Raw genomic sequence first — 19,026 nt, forward strand, 5'->3', positions numbered from 1 at the left:
GCCCGTGTGCTTACACTCCAAACAGATTAACTCTTGCTCCACCTCCGTCTGTCAGGCTGAGTATGTATTAGCAACACCTCCCTAGGAGAAGCAGAGGTCCAGGTCTGTCCTGAGGGGACCAGGACTGCGTCACCCACCCAGCAGAAACCTCCTACACAAGACTGGACTATGACCCCGGGGTCTGAGCTGTCTTGCCATCCGGCGTGTCATGTGCCAAAGGTCTTAGCATCTGGATGCTCCAGCCCCTCGTTCTCACACAGGGTCCCAAGGCTGTGATGATGGGACAAGAATGTGCTAAGTAGGCACATCAGGCTCGGCCGGGCTCTATGGGCACCTGTGGACTTTGAGAGGGGGCGGGGAGGGGAGGGGAGGAGCGGTGCCGCAGAACGCTGGGCGGGGCCAGGAGGCGGGGCCTGGCCCGCAGGGAGAAATCCTGTCCTGCAATCTCTGAGCCACTGTGCTGCCCGCTGGTTGCAGTCACCGGGCACACCATGAAGCTGGCCGTGCTGCCCTGGATTTTGATGCTGCTCTCGTCAATCCCAGGCCCCGGGCTTACAGCAGGTATGCCCCACTTTGCCCTTCTGACCCCTCCCCTGTTCATTTGCCTGATCAGCCAGGCCCTAAGCAGATACCTCTCCGGGCTCAGCGTCTGCCCATCTGGTAGTCTGTCTGTGAGTGTACTGGGGGTTACTGGGAAGAAATTGGGAGGCTCCTGGATCTAGACACTTCTGGGAGAGATGGGAGGCCTGAATCAAACTCATCGTGCACTCACATAATGACCTGGGAGGGAATCCGGGAAGACCAAAGAGCTTGTGCCCCAAACCTCGGTGAAGGGTGCAAGAGGACCTCCGCCTCTCATCTGTACCTGCGCTGGTCCCTATCAGCTCAACCAAGAAAGTCTAGCAAGAAGGATGAGCTCAGAGCTATGGTCTTTGCCTGAGCTGAGCTGGGAGTCAACCAGCCTATAGTCCCCTGCTTCGACCTATCATCCCTTGCAGGGAAGTGCCACCACCCTTCTGGTATTTTATCTCACAGCATCTTGAAGCCTCTTCCCACACCCCTTGCAGTCATTAAACCTTAGCCGATAAATATTTATTGCTGCTCCTGGAGTAGAAGCTTAGTGAAGTGGCCTAGTGGCTTGGTCCGCAGCCTGTCTCCTGTTGCATCAAGGATCTGAGGAAGGGACCAGTTGGAGATGTGGTCTGGCCTGGGGACTTGTACCCCACCCAGGTCTCGACCGTTCAGTTCTGGGGCTGAAATACAGCCCTACCACAGGTCTCCACCGCCCACAGAGGAAGTGGGCTGATCAGCTGGGCCTAGGCAGGATATCCACAGCTCGTATGGTGCACTACTCTGCACCAGAATTCTCACTGGAATGTCCCTCCTGCCCCCTAAAAAGGGAGTGTCCTGGCTGCCTTCTCAGAGGGTGGGGCTCTCTGGGATTCAGCTTGACCCACCCCCAGGAAGAGACCGGACAAGCTCAACCCAGACACCATTCCCTCCTGGGCCTTTCAGTAGGACTCTTGGTGACTATGTTCCCTGGCCTCAGAAAGCAAGAGGACCCTTTTTGTAGCTGTGAGGACTCCATTACCTGTGCTAAAACGGAGCCCAGCCCATGTGTCATTTGGTAGCCAGAGCAATTCCTGGTCAGCGCCATGGATGCTTCTCCTGGGGAAAGGGGTCCCTTTTGTAGGGCAGCTGACCCCAGGACACCGGGCTTTCTTTTCCAGGTACCCCGGGAAGCTGCTCCCTGCGCTGTGGGGTACAGGATGAAATCTGTTCCTGTCATCCGACCTGCTCGGGCCTTGGCACCTGTTGTAAAGACTTTCTGAACTACTGTCTAGAGATTTCACCCTCCTCGGGCTCCATGATGGGCGGTAAAGACTTCGTGGTGCAACATTTAAAGTGGACTGATTCTATTACCAGTGTCATTTGCAGGTGGGGACACCTGAGCCGCTGGGTCATTAGGGCTCCTACACGCTCAGTCTCATGCATGGAGTGGGAGCTGGAGGTAGAGCCCTGGGGCCCGAGGGCAGGCAGGAGAATCCGGGCGCACCTAGCCTAACTCGTTTCCTGAGGAGCAGTGTAGGTCTCCCTAGCTTTTGGCTCAGGCTGCCTCTACCATGTCTCTCTCCCTCAGGTTTAAGGAGAGTATCCAGACCCTTGGCTATGTGGACGACTTGAAGCAAGTGCACTGTATATCACCCTTGCTCTACGAAAGCGGCCATATTCCCTTCACCATCTCAATGGACAATGGCCTCTCCTTTCCCCACGCAGGCACTTGGCTAGCTGGTGAGCCCTCGCTCTGTCAAGCCAGTCTAGGCTGTTAAGTTCTTAGACTCCGCCCTCCCTGGGCCCTGGTTCCCATCCGCAACCCAAGGCCACGGGACTTTCCCCAACACTAATCCATGCACACTGATACTAGACCAGTCTGCCTACCTGTCCCTCTGGCTGAACCAGTCCCTTGGGCAAGGGTTGCTGTCACCCATCTCTCCACTCTCTGGCATCTAGAACAGAGCCCCAGCCCACGAGGAGTTGGAGCCATGGGGGTCCTCAGAAGGCTGATCCAAACCCAGCCCCCTGATGGTCCCTTAGCAAGGGCCTGGGGAAGGGCCAGATGAGAGACATGATCTAGCCTGGGTCCTCAGTTCTGCAAGCCTCATCTCTCCTGGTTATGGTATCTTCCTGCCAGGAGACCGTGAGGAAGACCATCACCTAGCTGCTGTTAGTGTTTATCTCTTGGAGGCTCTTCAGAACCCTCCGGGTCTCTTGTGCACCATTAAAGTCTTCACTCATCCCTTACGGGCTCCTCTCTCTGCAGCTCATCCCTACAAAGTCTCTGAGTCTGAGAAGAGCCAGCTCGTGAACGAGACCCATTGGCAATACTATGGTACTTCAGACACCGGGGGAAACCTCAGCCTCACCTGGAATACCTCAGCGCTGCCCACGCAGACCGTCACCATTGAGCTGTGGGGCTATGAGGAGACAGGTGGGGCCTGCCAAGGGGCTTGACGGAGGCGTTTGTGAACGTCCGGGCGCTCAGAGATGAGAAGAGGTGTCTTAGGTGGGGAGGGAGGGAGGGGCGTGGGAAGGAAGAAGGGACTTAAGGCTGGTGGTGTAGATGGAGGTGGATTTTGCAGCTAGACGAAAACAGCAGTGACTTCCGGCATGCATGGTGGGCCCCACAGACAGCGGGAGTGCTGGATGCTGTGACCTTTGGGTAGATGGTATGTAGAGAAGACAGAAGCAGCTACCTCAACCCCCATCTCCTCTGAGCCGGACACAGACCAGGGCCAGTGAGTGATTCAAGCGTGTCTCTACTGGTCACACCAGTGATTCAAGTGTGTCTCCACGGGCCACACAAGCCAGGCACCCTGCTGAAGCATCAGAACCTGGCAGCCCACAGGGAACATCGATAGCGTTCTTCCCCCTCAGGCTGTCAGTGAGAGGCTGAGGGAAGGAAGGGGGTCCTTGAAGGGCTGACCTCGGTCTTCTCTTCCTCTAGGGACGCCCTACACTGGGAACTGGACTGCAAAGTGGTCCTATCTGTACCCTTTGGCTACAAATGTCCCCAATACTGGCTTCTTTACTTTCGCCCCCAAACCTGCACCACCTCAGTACCAGAGGTGGAGAGTGGGTGCTCTGAGGATTATTGGCAGCAAGAACTACGCAGGAGAACAGTAAGGGCCCCGGCAGAGGATGCACCCTCTGCCTGCAAACTACAGAGCTTGTTGAAGCAGCCCCTCGGGGTGAGGGTCGGGTGCTTAGCAGCCCACCCCTTAGCTGGCACCATTTCTGCTGCAGGGATGTGCTGGCCCTCTGGACCAATGATCATGCCCTGGCTTGGCACCTGGGTGATGACTTCCGGGCAGACTCTGTAGCCTGGGCCCGTGAACAATGCCTGACCTGGGAGGCGTTAGAAGACCAACTACCCAACTTCCTGACAGAACTGCCAGACTGCCCGTGCACACTGGCTCAGGCCAGGGCTGACTCTGGCCGCTTCTTCGTAAGCCCCTGGACCCATTAGGGCCCCAGAGAGTAGGAGGGGGACAGGAGGGGGGCCAGCCTGCCTGACTGAGTTAGACAGAGGCCACCCCGGGGTAGGGGGGTGGGTGGGGACGAAAGATCTCCTTGGGGTTGGTTCCTGGGGAGGGAGGGGGTGCAGAGCCCAGGTGACAGCCCCCTGGATGTTCTGCAGACTGACTATGGTTGTGACATTGAACATGGCAGCGTGTGCACCTACCACCCAGGGGCTGTGCATTGTGTGCGTTCCGTGCAAGCGAGGTGAGCTACCCGACCAGGGATAAGAGACGGGCAGGGCTTGGGGGCAGCTGCAGCCAACAGCGTCCCTGACCTACTTCTCCCCTAGCCCCATGTACGGCTCAGGACAGCAATGCTGCTACACAGCTTCAGGGACGCAGCTCCTGACCTCAGACTCCACCAGTGGCAGTACCCCTGACCGCGGCCATGACTGGGGCGCGCCCCCATACCGCTCTCCTCCCCGTGTGCCCGGCATGTCTCACTGGCTCTATGACGTCATCAGTTTCTATTACTGCTGCCTTTGGGCTCCCGAGTGTCCCCGGTACATGAAGCGGCGGCCCTCCAGTGACTGCCGCAGCTACAGACCCCCACGCCTGGGTAGGTGCCGGCCTGGGTTTCTGACCACAGAGTCATGCCTGGGTGGGACAAGCCAAAGGAATCTACCTGATGATCCTTGGCTTTCGCCTCAGCCTCTGCCTTCGGGGACCCCCATTTTGTCACCTTCGATGGCGCCAGCTTCTCGTTCAGCGGGAACGGCGAGTATGTGTTGTTGGAGACATTGGAGACGACCGCCGCCGTGAAAGATCTGAGAGTGCAGGGACGGGCCCAGCCTGGGAGAATGCCCAATGGTGAGGCAGAACCCCATGGCCTCTACTTTGGGGGAGGAACTGTTGGGTCATCCAGGGCAGTAGGCAAGAGCCAAAAGAACCCCATGCTGAACCCACCACCTAGGCACCCAGGCCCGTGGCACAGGGCTGACCGCAGTGGCTGTCCAAGAAGATAAGTCCGATGTGATAGAGGTGCGGGTAGCTGACGGCTCCCAGGTCTTGGAAGTATTGCTGAATCAAAAACTCCTCAGTTTCACTGAACAAAATTGGATGGACCTGAAGGGTAAGTGGGTACAGCCAGGTATGGTCAGCAGGTTCCCTGTGGCTTTCACACTGTCCCTAGTTTTGGCCGTAGGCTGCGGTAGCATCTGGCTCAAACACAAAGGCAAAGGTTCTTGGGCCTTGCAGAAGCCAAGACCCACGAGGCCAGGTCAGGGAATCTGTACCCTGTTTGTGACTGTTTTAGGCCAGCGAGGGTGGTTGCTCAGCCTGAGGTCTGGTCTCATGTCCTCGGGAGTGCCTGTTGTAACCATAAGGCCTACACAGAGTCCTGAAAGGCCAAGAGCTAGCAGCTAGTCCTCCACAGAGCCCACAGAAACCCAAAGACCACAGTGATGGAAAGTGGCAGCCAGCAGCCACAGCACAGCTTCCAACTCCGTCGGCACTGGGCTGTGTTGCTTCAGAGCTGAGAAAAAAAAAATGGCTCCTGGCGGGGGAATGGGTGAGAGTATCCTATACAAAGACCTCCAGGAAGGGCCAGGCTGCTGGAACCTCGTCAGGGATTAACTCGGCATGGAGGAGACGGAGAGTCTGAGTGCATAGAGACTGTAGACGTGAGTTGGGAGTGCTAGTACATCTCAGTCAGCAGACAGGTGCATCCTCCTAGATTCTTACGTGTACCCTCTACCCTACCTCAGGGCTGTGTCAAGGGTTGGGGGAGGGGGGCAGAACACAGGGCCCAAGAGAGTAACCCTAAGCCGTCTCTACTTGTGGTCAGGCATGTTCCTGTCAGTGGCCTCTCAGGATAAGGTATCAATCATGTTGTCATCGGGGGCTGGCCTCGAGGTTGGCGTACAAGGTCCTTTCCTGAGTGTGAGCATCCTGCTTCCTGAGAAATTTCTGACCCATACCCGCGGTCTCCTGGGGACACTCAACGATAACCCTGAGGATGACTTCACCCTGCGCAATGGGCATGTCCTGCCCCCGAATGCCACTGCTCAGCAGTTGTTCCAGTTTGGAGCCAGCTGTGAGTGACAGAAGGGATTGCCCAGGGTGACAGTGGATCAAGGAGAGAAACTTGGCTGTGGCAGGGAACTGTGCCCACACAAGACTGACACCTGTCTCCTCAGGGGCTGTTTCCAACGCCTCTTCCCTGTTTACCTATGACTCTCGGCCTCTGGTCAACCAGTTCCTGAACGGACCCAAGCATGACCCCAACTTCAAACCACTCTTCCCCGATGAGACCACACTCAGTCCCAGCCAGGCAGAAGACTTGGCCAGACTCTGTGAGAGCGACCACTTCTGCGTTCTTGACGTGATAAGCACAGGGGACCCAAGTGTGGGCAATGCCACCCGGATTGCCCACCAGCTGCACCAGAATCGCCTGAAGAGCCTGCAGCCAGGTAGGGGCTGGGAAGGGGCTTAAAGGGCAAACCTCTCAGATGGTGTAGCCTCGTTCAGTGGCCAGCAGTTCTGTGCTCTGCCCGTATCCCAGTGGTATCCTGTGGCTGGCTACCCCCGCCTGTGAATGGGCACAAGGAAGGCTTGAAGTACCTGGAAGGATCCACCGTCCGATTCGGCTGCAACAGTGGCTACAGCTTGGCAGGGCCAGAGAGTAGCACCTGCCGCGCTGATGGCACATGGTCTTCGCCTACCCCGGAGTGTCAGCCAGGTGAGCCGCCCCGCCCTCGCCCCCGCCCACCGCCCCTCCCACCGCTCCGCCCACGGTCCCCCCACCCCCACCTTGCTCTGCGCACCTGTGTCTTCCCTCGCCTCTGTCACCGCTCTACTCTCAGCTCTACTCTCGTCTCTGTCAGGGCGGAACTACACCGTACTGCTGAGTATCATCTTCGGAGGCCTGGCCATAGTGGCGCTGATCTCCATCGTCTTTATGTTGCTGCATCGTCGCAGGAAAAGCAACATGTAAGACCCTACTTGTGTGAGGACATCACCCAACCCAACCCCCCCCCTGACACACACACCTCTGCCCCTCCTTCGCTTTCTTAGGACCCAGAAGCTAGGACCCAGAAGCGGTTGGCGGGACTCCTGTGCCACTTTAAACCTATCTCTGTTGTAGGAACTTGTGGAGCTCGCAGCCCTGACACCACAGCACCCTTGACCGACAGCATCGGGCTACGTCGCTCGCCAAGACCCAGCCTCCCGGGAGAAGCGCAAAGTACCCTAGTCCTATGAATGCCACATCTAATATCTGTGCCTTTAACACTACGGACCCAATACCTGTGCCTAACCTGTCCTCCTGACTGAGACTCGATACCGTATAGTCTTAACTCCTGAACCCCGCCCCCAACACTCCTCTCTCAGTAAGCTGCACTTTATTCGTCTAGTGGTGATGGCTCTAATTCCTCTGACTTGAGGGATGGCCTCCTTGTCCCGTCCTAGAACTGGAGTACCTATGTCCCAAGCCCAGAAGAAAGAAGTTCCTGCGTTGGAAGCTCACATTTCAGTCGCTCACTCTCCAGAGCCAGATAAATGGAAACCTGGTGCCTGTCCTCCTGTCGGGGGTCCCCAGAGCTAAGCTGCCTTGATTCCGGTCCCATGGCCCAACTTGAGAGCTCCGGTTGGCCCAGTCGCACAGCGGAGAAGTGGCCTTAGGGCCTGAGCAGGGAGAAAGAGAACTGTGCAGCAGAGAAGAGACATCCGTTGTAGACCAGGCTTCTACTCTTACCTCTTCTCTAGTGTACTCAGGAACACCCTTCCATGCCTGTACCAGGAAACAAGCTCGTGTTACACCTTTCCTGGTTCCTGTCTGTTTGTGTTTCCCCACTGTCCCATAACTGTCTGGGAGGTCACTCACTGATAGCACCAGCGTCTGAGCCCCGCCTGCTTCCTCTACTCCTGCCTCACAGGGCATAGTCTTTCCCGTGATTTTTCCACGGATTAAGGAGAATGGTGGGGCCCAATGAGAAGGCTGATGCCTGTCTTCAAAAAGCTCAGCAGGTTGGGGCCCGTCACGTGTGGGCAGCTCACGAGATGGAGGAGACCGGTGCCGTCTGGCTAGTCCCTTCCTCCCTCCCAGACCCTGTGACACTGGTTGTTTATGAACTGCTGTGCTGCTGTAGGAAAGGCAACATCCCACTCTGGTCTTCCCTGAGAAAAAGAAACCTTGTACAAGCCCGGCTTGGGCTCCAAACCCTGCCCAGATGCCGCCACTTCTCAGATTGGCACCGAACTAAGCCTCATTGATTAATTTGCTCACTTAGACTCTCTTAACAGCACAGATCAGTAGGCAGCAGAAAGACAAGCGGGGCCCCAAAGTTCTCCTTTGTGGGAAGTCCTCAGGATGAGGGCTGTGAAGGGAAGGGCCTAGGCAGACGTAGGGTCAGAATTGCACCTTGTATCTCAGACAGAACTGTGGCAGGGCTCCACCTACTGAATCCGATAGGGAAGTGTCTGTGGGACTTATTGTGTTCTGCAATTCCAGGAGCAGCCACACGGGGGCAGAACAGTGAAGCCTGGTGGCAGCAGATCCTAGTGGTGGGGATTGCGCACCCCACACCTCAAATCTCCTAGACTCAAGTCTCAGAAAGGTTGTATGGGTTTGTCCAGCTGAAGGAATCCAGACTTCTCTTACTTAACTTTACCCTTGGCCAGAGTCCTAGCAAGAAGTAGAGGAGCTGAACGGCAGGGACAGACCCCTCTGGGGGTTTCCAGAAAGAACTGCATGATGGGGCACATTATGTGTAAACCACTGGGAACTAGGGGCTTGAAGGCTGGAGCCACCCAGAACTCTAAAGGAGGGGAAGGAAGGCCTCATAGGTTCTGACTTCCCCATCTCCTATAGCTTCCCCGTTTCTTCTTTTTCTGTAGGTTTGCAGCTCAGGAGAGCTGAGGGTTTGCAGCTGAGGAGGGTTGAGGGTTTCTGTCTTGGCTGTTTGTCTGGTACTTTCCTCTCAAATGAGGTAAAGCAGGGTTTGTCTCTCACTGCTTGAGTCCCCGGAGGGTCCCTGAGCTGAGTTAAGCCAGACCAGATGCTTGGCAGTGAGTGGGAAGCTAGCTTCTTAGACAGGGCCTGGGCGAGCAGCTGCAGGTCTGTCAGAATAGCCCAGGGAGTCTACACCAAGAACACAGGAGTTCCAAGCTGAGCATGACCGCAGGCCTCTAGTTTCAGCTACTCAGAAGGTTGAAGTAGGAGGGTTGCTCTAGCTTAGAAGTTTGGGGCTAACCTAAGCCCCACAGTGAGGCCCTTGTCTCTTAAGCAAGAGGACAGGTTGTTCAGGGTCGATTCAGTGAAAGGAACATGTAGGTCTTTCTGGGGAGCAGTGAGGAAGGGGGTGTAGGGCGGGGAATGGGGGAGACTCATGACGACGTTCTGGCCAGGGCTGGGGCATCCAGACTTCATTGTGAAGGCATGGCCTCTTTTGACCTGCAGTTGTTCCTACTACAATCCAGGATGTGCCCTAGACCTGTCCCTGCGCTTCCCATCTAAAGAACAGAAATGGGTGCTCTGGCTGCGAGCCTAGCCCCGAATGGGGCCAAGGACAGGCTGGACACCACCTGAGGGGATTTTCCTAGGAGTCCAGAGAAGCCAGGTGCTACCCCACCAGTATGAAGGTGGAAGGTACCAGAGCAAGCCAAGACCCTCAGAGACATCAAAAAGCCTTAAACCTTAGAGGGGTATCTCTCTAGGGCAGGTTTGCAGGAGGCAACGCTGGGAATTTGTGGATCCCTGGTTGGAGTGATAGACTATCCAAATATCAGAACCCAGTGGCCTGCCCTCCAGTTCTTGTACCAGGGTTAGACGGTAATGCACAGGCTTGGAAACCAGTGTTGGGAGACCCGGGGAGAGGAAATAGGAGACAGTGAAGCACTTGCAGGTCTAGCATCAATGCTAGACAGACAGACAGATGTGTGCTCTTGGGCCCAGGAACCAACAGAAGCCAGAACGGTAAGGCCATGTGGCTATACCCAGCGAGAGTCACAGAAGTAACGGTGTGACAGTCGACTCTGGCCACGGGAGGAAAGTACCTGTCTTCTCTCTCCCAGACCTGGGAACTTGACGAACCAGGGCCTCTCACTGGCTAAGTTCAATTGGGAGCAAACAGAGTGGGAGAGTGTGGGATCCTTCCGAAGCTATCAAAATGGTTCCCACTGAAAAGCTCCATCAATGGCCAAGAGTGGGGAGTGGGGCTTCTACTGGGTTTGCGCGAGAGGCATGAGAGACGCTGTCCTCATGTTCAGTGCCATGAGGGCAAAGGGGTGGCTCGTGTGGCATACGTGGCACTGGGAAGTCAGGAGGAAGCAGGAGGTGCCTGGCTCCTTCTGGGTTTTTGAGAACGAGCATCAGGTAGGATCGGGAGGCTAAGCCATGCATGTTCCTGTCTCAGCAGCCCACACTCACAGACCCATGTACTGGACTACATTTCCCAGCCTCCCTTGCAGCTGGGGTGATCACTTCCTGTCCAAGCCCATGAAATCCATTGGCATCATTGTTCTTTCTCTTGTTCTTGTCACCCCAAGGATAACTTTGGAAGCCTTGCCAACCTGTGTCCCAACCAGGTCCGAACAAGGACACTACTCTCATTCTAACCTGTTCAGCCATCCTGTAGAACTCCAAAAACAAGAAATAAACTTTTTTGTGATCCAGCCATAATTAGCGTTTATAGCATCAGAGGATCCCTCTGAAGATAAGTTAGAATGTAACGGTCCCTGCCTCTAGTCCCAACACTTGGGAAGTTGATTTCTGTCCTGAACGACATAGTGAGACTGAAAAATAAATATTTTTGAGGCGCTCTAACTACGTACGTAGCCTCAGCTAGCCTAAAGCTTGCTATGCAAACAATGCTGGGCCTTGAACTCATAGAGATCCACTTGCCTCTGCTTCCTAGGTGGTGGAATTAAAGCAGTCCACAGCCACACCAGGCTTTAAAAATCTACTAGACACCACAAAGAGAGCCATGAAAACTCGACCTTGCATTTTTTTATTCGCTTTGAAACTAAATGCCGAGGCTAACGCAGCCTCCAGTTGGGAAGTTTTTTATTGAACACAGCAGCAGCTGCAGACCCTGGCTGAGGTCCTATTCTAATGCTGCACACACACACGCACACACACATGCACGAACACATATACACACACATACATGCACATGCATGGACACACATAGACACACACAAACACACATGCACTCATGCACGCACATGCACAAACACACCTGAGACCACCAACCCTATCATTGGACGAGAACGTCTCTCTGGTTTTGCTCTTTGCCAAATGAAAACAGAAACAAAACAAAAAATTCCCCAGCCACCTAGGCTGCCTGTTGTTTGGGGTGAGCCTGAGAGAACCTCTTGAAAAGAGGGTCACTTGGGACTCCTCCTCCCAGCTGATATGTGGGATCAGCTTATTGGGGTTAGCATAGCCTCTGCCTGCAAGTGCCCCACATTCCCCTGCCTTGGCCTTTAGCTCTGTAGAAACTTGAGGTGCGGTATTCGAGGACCGGTCCTGAAGGAAACCGTCATCACCATGGCAACAAGAGCAGATGCGGGATTCAGTGCATCCTTCCCGGATCCAGTCTGCACGGGTGTTCCAGCCAGCTCTGGAGTCCCTGCCCTATGTCACATTCTTTCCTTTTCCACTTCCAGCTACTCGGATCTCCAGCGCCAACATGGAAGCCGGAGACAGATTTAGAGACAGCTGGAGCTCCCGTCCCTCGACTGCAGGATCTGCTTCTCCAATAACTAAGCGTGGATGGAGTTTTGGGGTTCACCACTGGAATAACTCCTGGCTTCCTAACTTTCCCTCCTTCCCCCTGTTCTGTCTCTCTCCTTCCTCTCTCTCTCTCTTTTTTTCTTCCCTTTTGGTTCATGTTTTAGAAACTATGTACCCCCGTCTGGCCTTGAATTCACTAACCAAACTAGCTTCGAACTCAGGGGTCCTTCTACCTCAGACCACCAAGGGCTACAATTATAGGCACGCACCACCATGCCCAGCTTATGGGGGCCCGTTGTTTATGGGCTTGTTTATTTCTGAGACAAGTTCTCTGTAGCCAAGGTTGGCTTTGAACTCTGGATCCTCCTGTATTAGCCTACGTTGTCCTACCTGGCTAGTGCGAGCCACCAAGCCAGGCTTCCTCCCTCCCTTTCCCCCACCTTCTTCCTCTCTCCTCTTCCTTTCTGTCTCTCTTTTGCTATGCCAGAGATCGAATCCAGAGCCTTTGACAAGCCAGGCAAGCACTCAGAGACACCCCCCCTGGCCCCTTCATTTTTTTTTTTTCCCTTTACTTATTTTTGAGATCAGGTCTGGTCACATTGCCTGGGACTGTCAAGGTCAAGTTTTTCTCTTGTGTCAATTTCTGTAGTGGTTGGGAATATAGGGTGTTTGGAATCACACCTGGCCTAATGTGTCTTTATTTTTTTTTTTTCTTTTTTTCGGAGCTGGGGACCGAACCCAGGGCCTTGCGTTTGCTAGGCAAGCGCTCTATCTACCACTGTGCTAAATCCCCAACCCCCTAGTGTGTCTTTAAAAAGACACCTTAAAGGCTAATAGTTCAGTGGGTAAAGGAAGTTAAAACCTGAGTTTGATTTCCAGGACCTAGGTGATACAAAAGAGAACCAATTCCTGCATGTTATCCTCTGACCTAAACACACAAGCACACACGCATGCTAAAAACCAAAACAACCGGCAAGATGGCTCAGTGGTTAAGAGCACCGACTGCTCTTCCAGAGGTCCTGTGTTCACCTCCCAGCAACCACATGGTGGCTCACAACCATCTGTAATGGGGTCTGGTGTGTCTGAAGACAGTTACAGTGTGCTCATATACATAAAATAAATACATCTTAAACAAACAAACAAACAAACAAACAAATAAAAAACAAAACCAAGAAACCTAGGGGGCAGCATGAAGGAGCAATAGGTGGGGTCACTTACCAAGAAGCCAAGTTTGACTCCAGAATATATGGTTAAAAAAAGAAAAAGAACTGTTTTCCTGTGATTGTCCCCTAACCAACACACATGGCTTCTACAGAGTTGGCTGATGGGCAGAGTGACGTCAGCTGATTCAGACTTTGCTAAGAGAGATTTATATGGTGCTTTGCTGAGGCCAAGACCCATGGGAGGACACGTGATGATTGACACGTGACATTTGACACGTGATGACTGACACGTGACATTTGACACGTGATGTTTGGAAAGCTATAAATAGGACTCAACAGACAGCAACAGCGTCTTGCTTAGCCAGCTTTGCGATACTTGGTGGTCTCTGTCTTCGCTGATCTTCACGTCGTTGCGAGAGGCATGGCGGGGAACTTCTCCCGCTATCCCTGCTGGTCCTGGTTGCTCCTGCCGATTTGTGCTGACTTTGCTGAGACCCGGGTTCTTTCTGCTGGGTCACGCCGAGGCCGCTGACTCATGTTTGCTACCCTGATCCTGGGCCGAGCCGGACTGCTGGTACACAGTCTGACAACACAGATTGGATTTGCTCCAAAGAACTGTTTTTAAACAAGTTCACTTCTCCATAGCTTAATAACCTTTCTTTTCCACTACTTCTGGATAGTGGGCTAAAAGGGAGGTTAAAGCATTTAAGAACCATTATTATTATTATTATTATTATTATTATTATTATTATTATTATCATATTTAGAGTACACTGTAGCTGTTTTCAGACACACCAGAAGAGGGCATCAGATCTCATTACAGATGGTTGTGAGCCACCATGTGGTTGCTGGGAATTGAACTCAGGACCTCTGGAAGAGCAGTCAGTGCTCTCAACCGCTGAGCTATCGCTCCAGCCCTTAAGAACTCTTATTAAAAGTAAGATTTGAAGAATCAAAGACTGCAATTATATAATTAGTTAATTAGATTCCATCTAATCCTTTGTGGTGTTTTTTGTTTGTTTGTTTGTTTGTTTCTGCACCCGGCCTTGAGAAAGCACGGGCTTCCCCTAGCATTTTAACTATGCTCGCCACTACAGCCCAAAGCATCATGACCTGAAACCTTCCAAGTACATCTTTTAGAAGGGCTCCCATGTAGCTACTGCTGGCCCTCAACTATGTAGCTGAAGATGACCTTGAAATGAGCCAGTTGGTGCTACTCCCAAGGCTGGGGAAACAGGCTTGCACACCGCTTCCTCCCTCCCTCCCTCCCTCTCTCCTCCCTCCCTCATTTCCTCTTCCAGGGACTTTGCTCTGAATCCCAGGCTGGCGTTTAATTCCTGACTTTTCTCCCAGGTCATGCCGTTAAGGCAGTCTGATTTACGAAATTTTTCTTCTCATAAACTTGGCATTTCCGCAGCCCCTTTCCGAAACATTTCACTATTTGAAAGTCACGGGATGGCTTAAAATTTCGTAATTAGATTTGCGATCCATCTGGAACAGATTGTTCAGGTGGGGGTGGGGGGAGGATCCAATGGCAACGGTGCCTGTCCAAATGACTCCAAATGACTCCATAGCACTATTGAAGGTCCTCCTTCTCCCCTGCACGGTGGGTCCCCTCTGTCAGAGGTCTGGCGTCCCTGTTTGCTCTGTTGGTCAGTCTGTTTCCTTCCTACCAACACTACACTGGCTTGATGGATGTGCCGTCCTCACGCATGGTATTCAGATAACACTGTCCCGTCCCCTTTGGTTTTCCTTGCTTTTTCCCAGTACTGGGACATGGGATTCAGGAACTCTCGTTCTACCACTAAACACACCCCAGCTCCATATTTCTCCCTTTTGATCTATAGGCCTCCGTGTGTGTGTGTGTGTGTGTGTCTGTGTGTGTGCAAGGCAGACAGACAGACAGACAGAGCAGGGCTTCCCTTACCCTACTACTGAAAGGAAGAGATAAAAATGACTTTTATCTTTGTCCTGATATCAAAAGGGACAACTTTTTTTTTTTGTCTTGCCACCAATTATGGTGCCTACTATAGATTTTTTTATAAAGATTTATTTATGTAATGAATATGAGTATGCTGTTTTCATGCACGTCAGAAGGGGGAATGGGATCCAATTACAGATGGTTGTGAGCCCCCGTGTGGTTGCTGGGATTCGAACTCAGGACCTCTGGGAGATCAGTCAGTGCTCTTCACTGGGCCACCTTTCCAGCCCCACTACAGATCTTTTTTTTTTTTTTTTACAAGCACTGATGCATTAACTTTTATTACAAGATGTTTACTAGACATTGATGTGTCAACTTCTCTGTACTGCGGGTTTTTTAAAAGCCACATTCTATGAAACTGACGGAGTTTCCTCTTTCCAGATTTTTATCGTGAGTGAATGCTGCCAAGTTTTATCAAGCGCTTTTCCACACTGAGGCCGCGGGTCTGTTTTTGTGCTGACTCGTAACTGCTTGTAAAAACTTTCTGTGCTCTTGGCGATGGGGGCTTGTGCGTGTCTCTGCTCTGAGTCCTTGGGTTTAGCTGAGACCCACTCCTCGGCTGCCTTAGACCCACTCCTCGGCTGCCTTAGACCCGCTCCTCGGCTGCCTTAGACCCACTCCTCAGCTGCCTTCTAAGAGTTTTGTCAGGTTTTCTTCTCAAAGTTTGTGCTAGCCTGACCATAGGGGTGGAGGAAACGTTTCCTCTAGTTTCCACAAGAGCCTGTGAGAGGCCGCTGCTGCTGAATCCCCACTCTTTGTTTACAAGAGGTCACCTAGGAAGCCTTTTCCCCCTGAATTGTTTACTTTATCCTTCCCGGATCTCAGCATCGGTTTGGTGGGTGGTGTTATTAATGGGTTCGGTTGAGTAACTTTGAGAGTGTTTTCAACAGGCCGTTTGAAGGACTCTTACTGTGGACAAGTGAGTCACATCCCTGGGAATATTTCTAACGCGCTAGCGAGTTAAGTCCCTGTGAGGATTTCTAGTGGACCTTACCCTTTAGTTATAAATATTTAAATATTAAAGAAATCGCTCCCACATCATGTTATGTATTGAATTTTTTTTTTTTTTTTTTTTTTTTTTTAGTTTTCCACTGGTCATGTAAGATTTTTTTCCATAGTATCTTTTTAAAATTAAACATTTTTTTTTAACTTTTATTTTTTTCAGACACGGTCTCTGGGTGTAGCCCTGGCTGCTCTGGAACTCCCTCCATAAACCAGACTGGCTTTGAACTCAAAGACATCCCCCTGCCTTTTCCTCATGAGTGCTTAAAGGGATTAGAGGTTTGTGCCACCTAAATTAAAAATTTTAACTTTGGGGGTTGGGGATTTAGCTCAGCGGTAGAGCGCTTGCCTAGCAAGCGCAAGGCCCTGGGTTTGGTCCCCAGCTCCGGAAAAAAAAGAAAAAAGAAAAAAAAAATTTTAACTTTGAGTTTATCAGTTTTCTTACTAAATGCACAGTTATACTTAAGATTTTTTTTTTTTTTTTAAAGTTTACAAGGCTGGAGAGATGGCTCAGTGGTTAAGAGCACTGACTGCTCTTCCAGAGGTCCTGAGTTCAATTCCCAGCAACCACATGGTGGCTCACAACCATCTGTGATGGGATCTGATGCCCTCTTCTGGTGTGCATGAAGATAGCAACAATGTAATCGCATATATAAAGAAGTTTAAAAAAATGTTAGTTTTTTTGAGACATGATCCTACTATGTAGCACTGACTGGCCTCCAACACAGAGAGCTCTGCTTGCCCCAGGGCTGAGTGCTAGGATTAGAGGTGGGTAACGATGGTTGGCAATAATTTCATTTTTCCATTTATTTTATTCTTTGTGTGTGTGTGTTTTTACTTCTTAAACTAGGGCATCCTTTGTGGTAGCATATATCAATTATATAAAATAAAGGGTTTAGTTGGGATGTTTAGTTTTTGAAAAAATTTTTTGTTACATTTACTTATTCCGGGATGGAGGCGCGTGTGTGGAATGATGTATAGATGGGGGGGTGGGGGTGGTCAGAGGACAACTTGTGGGAACCAGTTCTCTCCTTCTGCCCTATGAATCCTGGGGACTGAACTCGGTTTGTCAGACTTGGTTGCTGTCTGAGCTGTCTCACTGGTCCTAATTCTAAAATAATAATTAAATAGTAACAAAATAATCAAATAATTAAAAAATATAAATATTAATAATGTGGTTGTTTATAATAATTAACAAATTACTGACAATACACAATTAAATAATAAGACAGTAAAATAATAAAAATATTAGTAATGTAACTGTTTCTAATAATAAATTATTGATAATAGATAATAATTACAAATAATTTAAAATTTATTTTTGTCTCTGTACTGGAAATAGAACCCAAGTCTTACTGCACTGGGCGAGAACTGCACCCCTGACCTTCGTATTTTATTTCTTTTTTATTTCTTGGCTTTTTGAGAAAAGTCTTACTCTAAAGCCTAGCTGACCTGGTACTGGTTGTGTAGCTGTTGAGATTTGGTCTGTTGCTATATATTGTAACGCTCAGTGCAGGCCCCCAAGACCTGGTTGCCCCAGAGTTGAGACAATTTGCACATAGACCAGGTGATGCTATGTGACCTTGCCTCCCGAGTTATCCCTGATTAGCGAATGAGATACCGACAGCCAATAGCTGGACACAAGAGACATAGGCTGGGTTTAGGGTTTCGAGAGTTTGAGGTCAGAGCAAAACCATGAGGGAGAGAGAGGAGGTGGTGAATAGAGAAGCTGCTGTGGATAAGAATCTTAATGGCAACATGGACTGGCTAATTGGAGTTAAGAGCAACCCAGACAAAACATGACACGTTATATAATGGGATTATCGGCTGGGAAATAGACATAATAGCATAAAGGGTAGATACCTGCCCAGCTCTTGTGCCGACTAAGCTTATTATCAATATAAAGGTTGTATGTGTCTTTTATCTGGGAAGTGGATGGTCAAAAGCAGGGTAGAAACCCTGGATTGAGATAGAATTATTTTTATAATAGTAGTCCCCAGGTTGGCCTTGACTTTGTAGCAGTTCCTTTAGCCTCTGCCTCCTAAGGTGTATGATACCACACCAAGAGCTTGTTTTTGTTGTTGTTGTTGTTGTTGTTGTTGTTGTTACATTTGGAGATGAAAGATGCTGGTGTGTAGCAGTTTCCTCCAATATTGAAACCCTCCATCCTGCAGAAAGCTCCTTAAAACAGAAAGGAAACAAAGGAACTTCAGGAATTCCCTGAAACAGACTAGAATCACTAGGCCCCTTGTTTCCCCAGAAAAGACTGCTGAAAGTCATTGTCAGACAAATGAGGCTGCAAGACTCTTACTTAGAGGAGGCTGAGAGCAAGCTTGCTCAGTGTTAAGAATCAAAGTCAAGCAGCCTACAAGAAGCAGAGACCAGTGGGGCAGCCTAGAAGAAACCCATTCAGCCAAGCTGCCTAAAAGAGGCTCAGACCAACTGAGCCACCAGGAAAAGACACTCTGCAGCCTGGTTGAGCTGCCTGCAGGCTGTGTAATGTTTTCTGGGGTTTCCAGCCTTTGTGAGCTGTCACCCGTGCTAGGGTAGGCCTTGGTGATGCAGCCGTCATTTCTGTTCCTGCCAGTGACCCTTCACACTTTGCTCTGTCCTCAGTTCTCTGTGTGGGGTGCACAGATGCTCACCCTCAGAACAAATGGCTCACTGGTGATCCAGTGAGTTTACCGGGATTACTTGCAAGTCCATCTGTTCCACTCTGGTGTTTATTCTGGGCCACCCTTGAATATTAACACTGCGGTGACCTCACTTGTGAGGCTGAACCTATTCTTTTTTTTTTTTTTTTTTAAAGATTTTTTTTTTTTTTTATTTATTACATGAGTACACTGAGCTGTCTTAAACACACCGGAAGAGGGCATCAGATCCCTTTACAGATGGTTGTGAGCCACCATGTGGTTGCTGGGATTTGAACTCAGGACCTCTGGAAGAGCAGTCAGCGCTCTTAACCACTGAGCCATCTCTCCAGCCCGAGGCTGAACCTATTCTAACACCTTTCGTTAGAATTCTACAAAGGCCAGGCACTGGGGGTGCAAACTTTTTTTTTTAAGATTTATTCATTTATTGTATATGAGTACACTGTAGCTGTCTTCAGATACACCAGAAGAGGGC

At 51.0% G+C, this 19,026-nt stretch overlaps 1 protein-coding gene across 1 annotated transcript; it reads left to right on the plus strand.

Annotated features, from left to right (window-relative positions):
• Window positions 1-491: 491 nt before the first annotated feature.
• Susd2 (sushi domain containing 2) lies at window positions 492-7,842 on the plus strand. Its single transcript, XM_032889233.1, has 15 exons — window positions 492-561; window positions 1,731-1,938; window positions 2,141-2,292; window positions 2,822-2,989; window positions 3,506-3,680; window positions 3,805-4,006; window positions 4,199-4,284; window positions 4,370-4,638; window positions 4,731-4,889; window positions 4,993-5,151; window positions 5,866-6,114; window positions 6,218-6,490; window positions 6,583-6,759; window positions 6,905-7,010; window positions 7,165-7,842. Exons 1-15 carry the CDS (start codon window positions 492-494, stop codon window positions 7,187-7,189), a joined length of 2,478 nt encoding a protein of 825 aa, XP_032745124.1. The 3' UTR covers window positions 7,190-7,842.
• The last annotated feature ends 11,184 nt before the right edge of the window (window positions 7,843-19,026 follow it).

This window comes from Rattus rattus, chromosome 18 (genome assembly GCF_011064425.1).
Source record: "Rattus rattus isolate New Zealand chromosome 18, Rrattus_CSIRO_v1, whole genome shotgun sequence".
In the NCBI taxonomy this organism is placed as follows: domain Eukaryota; kingdom Metazoa; phylum Chordata; class Mammalia; order Rodentia; family Muridae; genus Rattus; species Rattus rattus.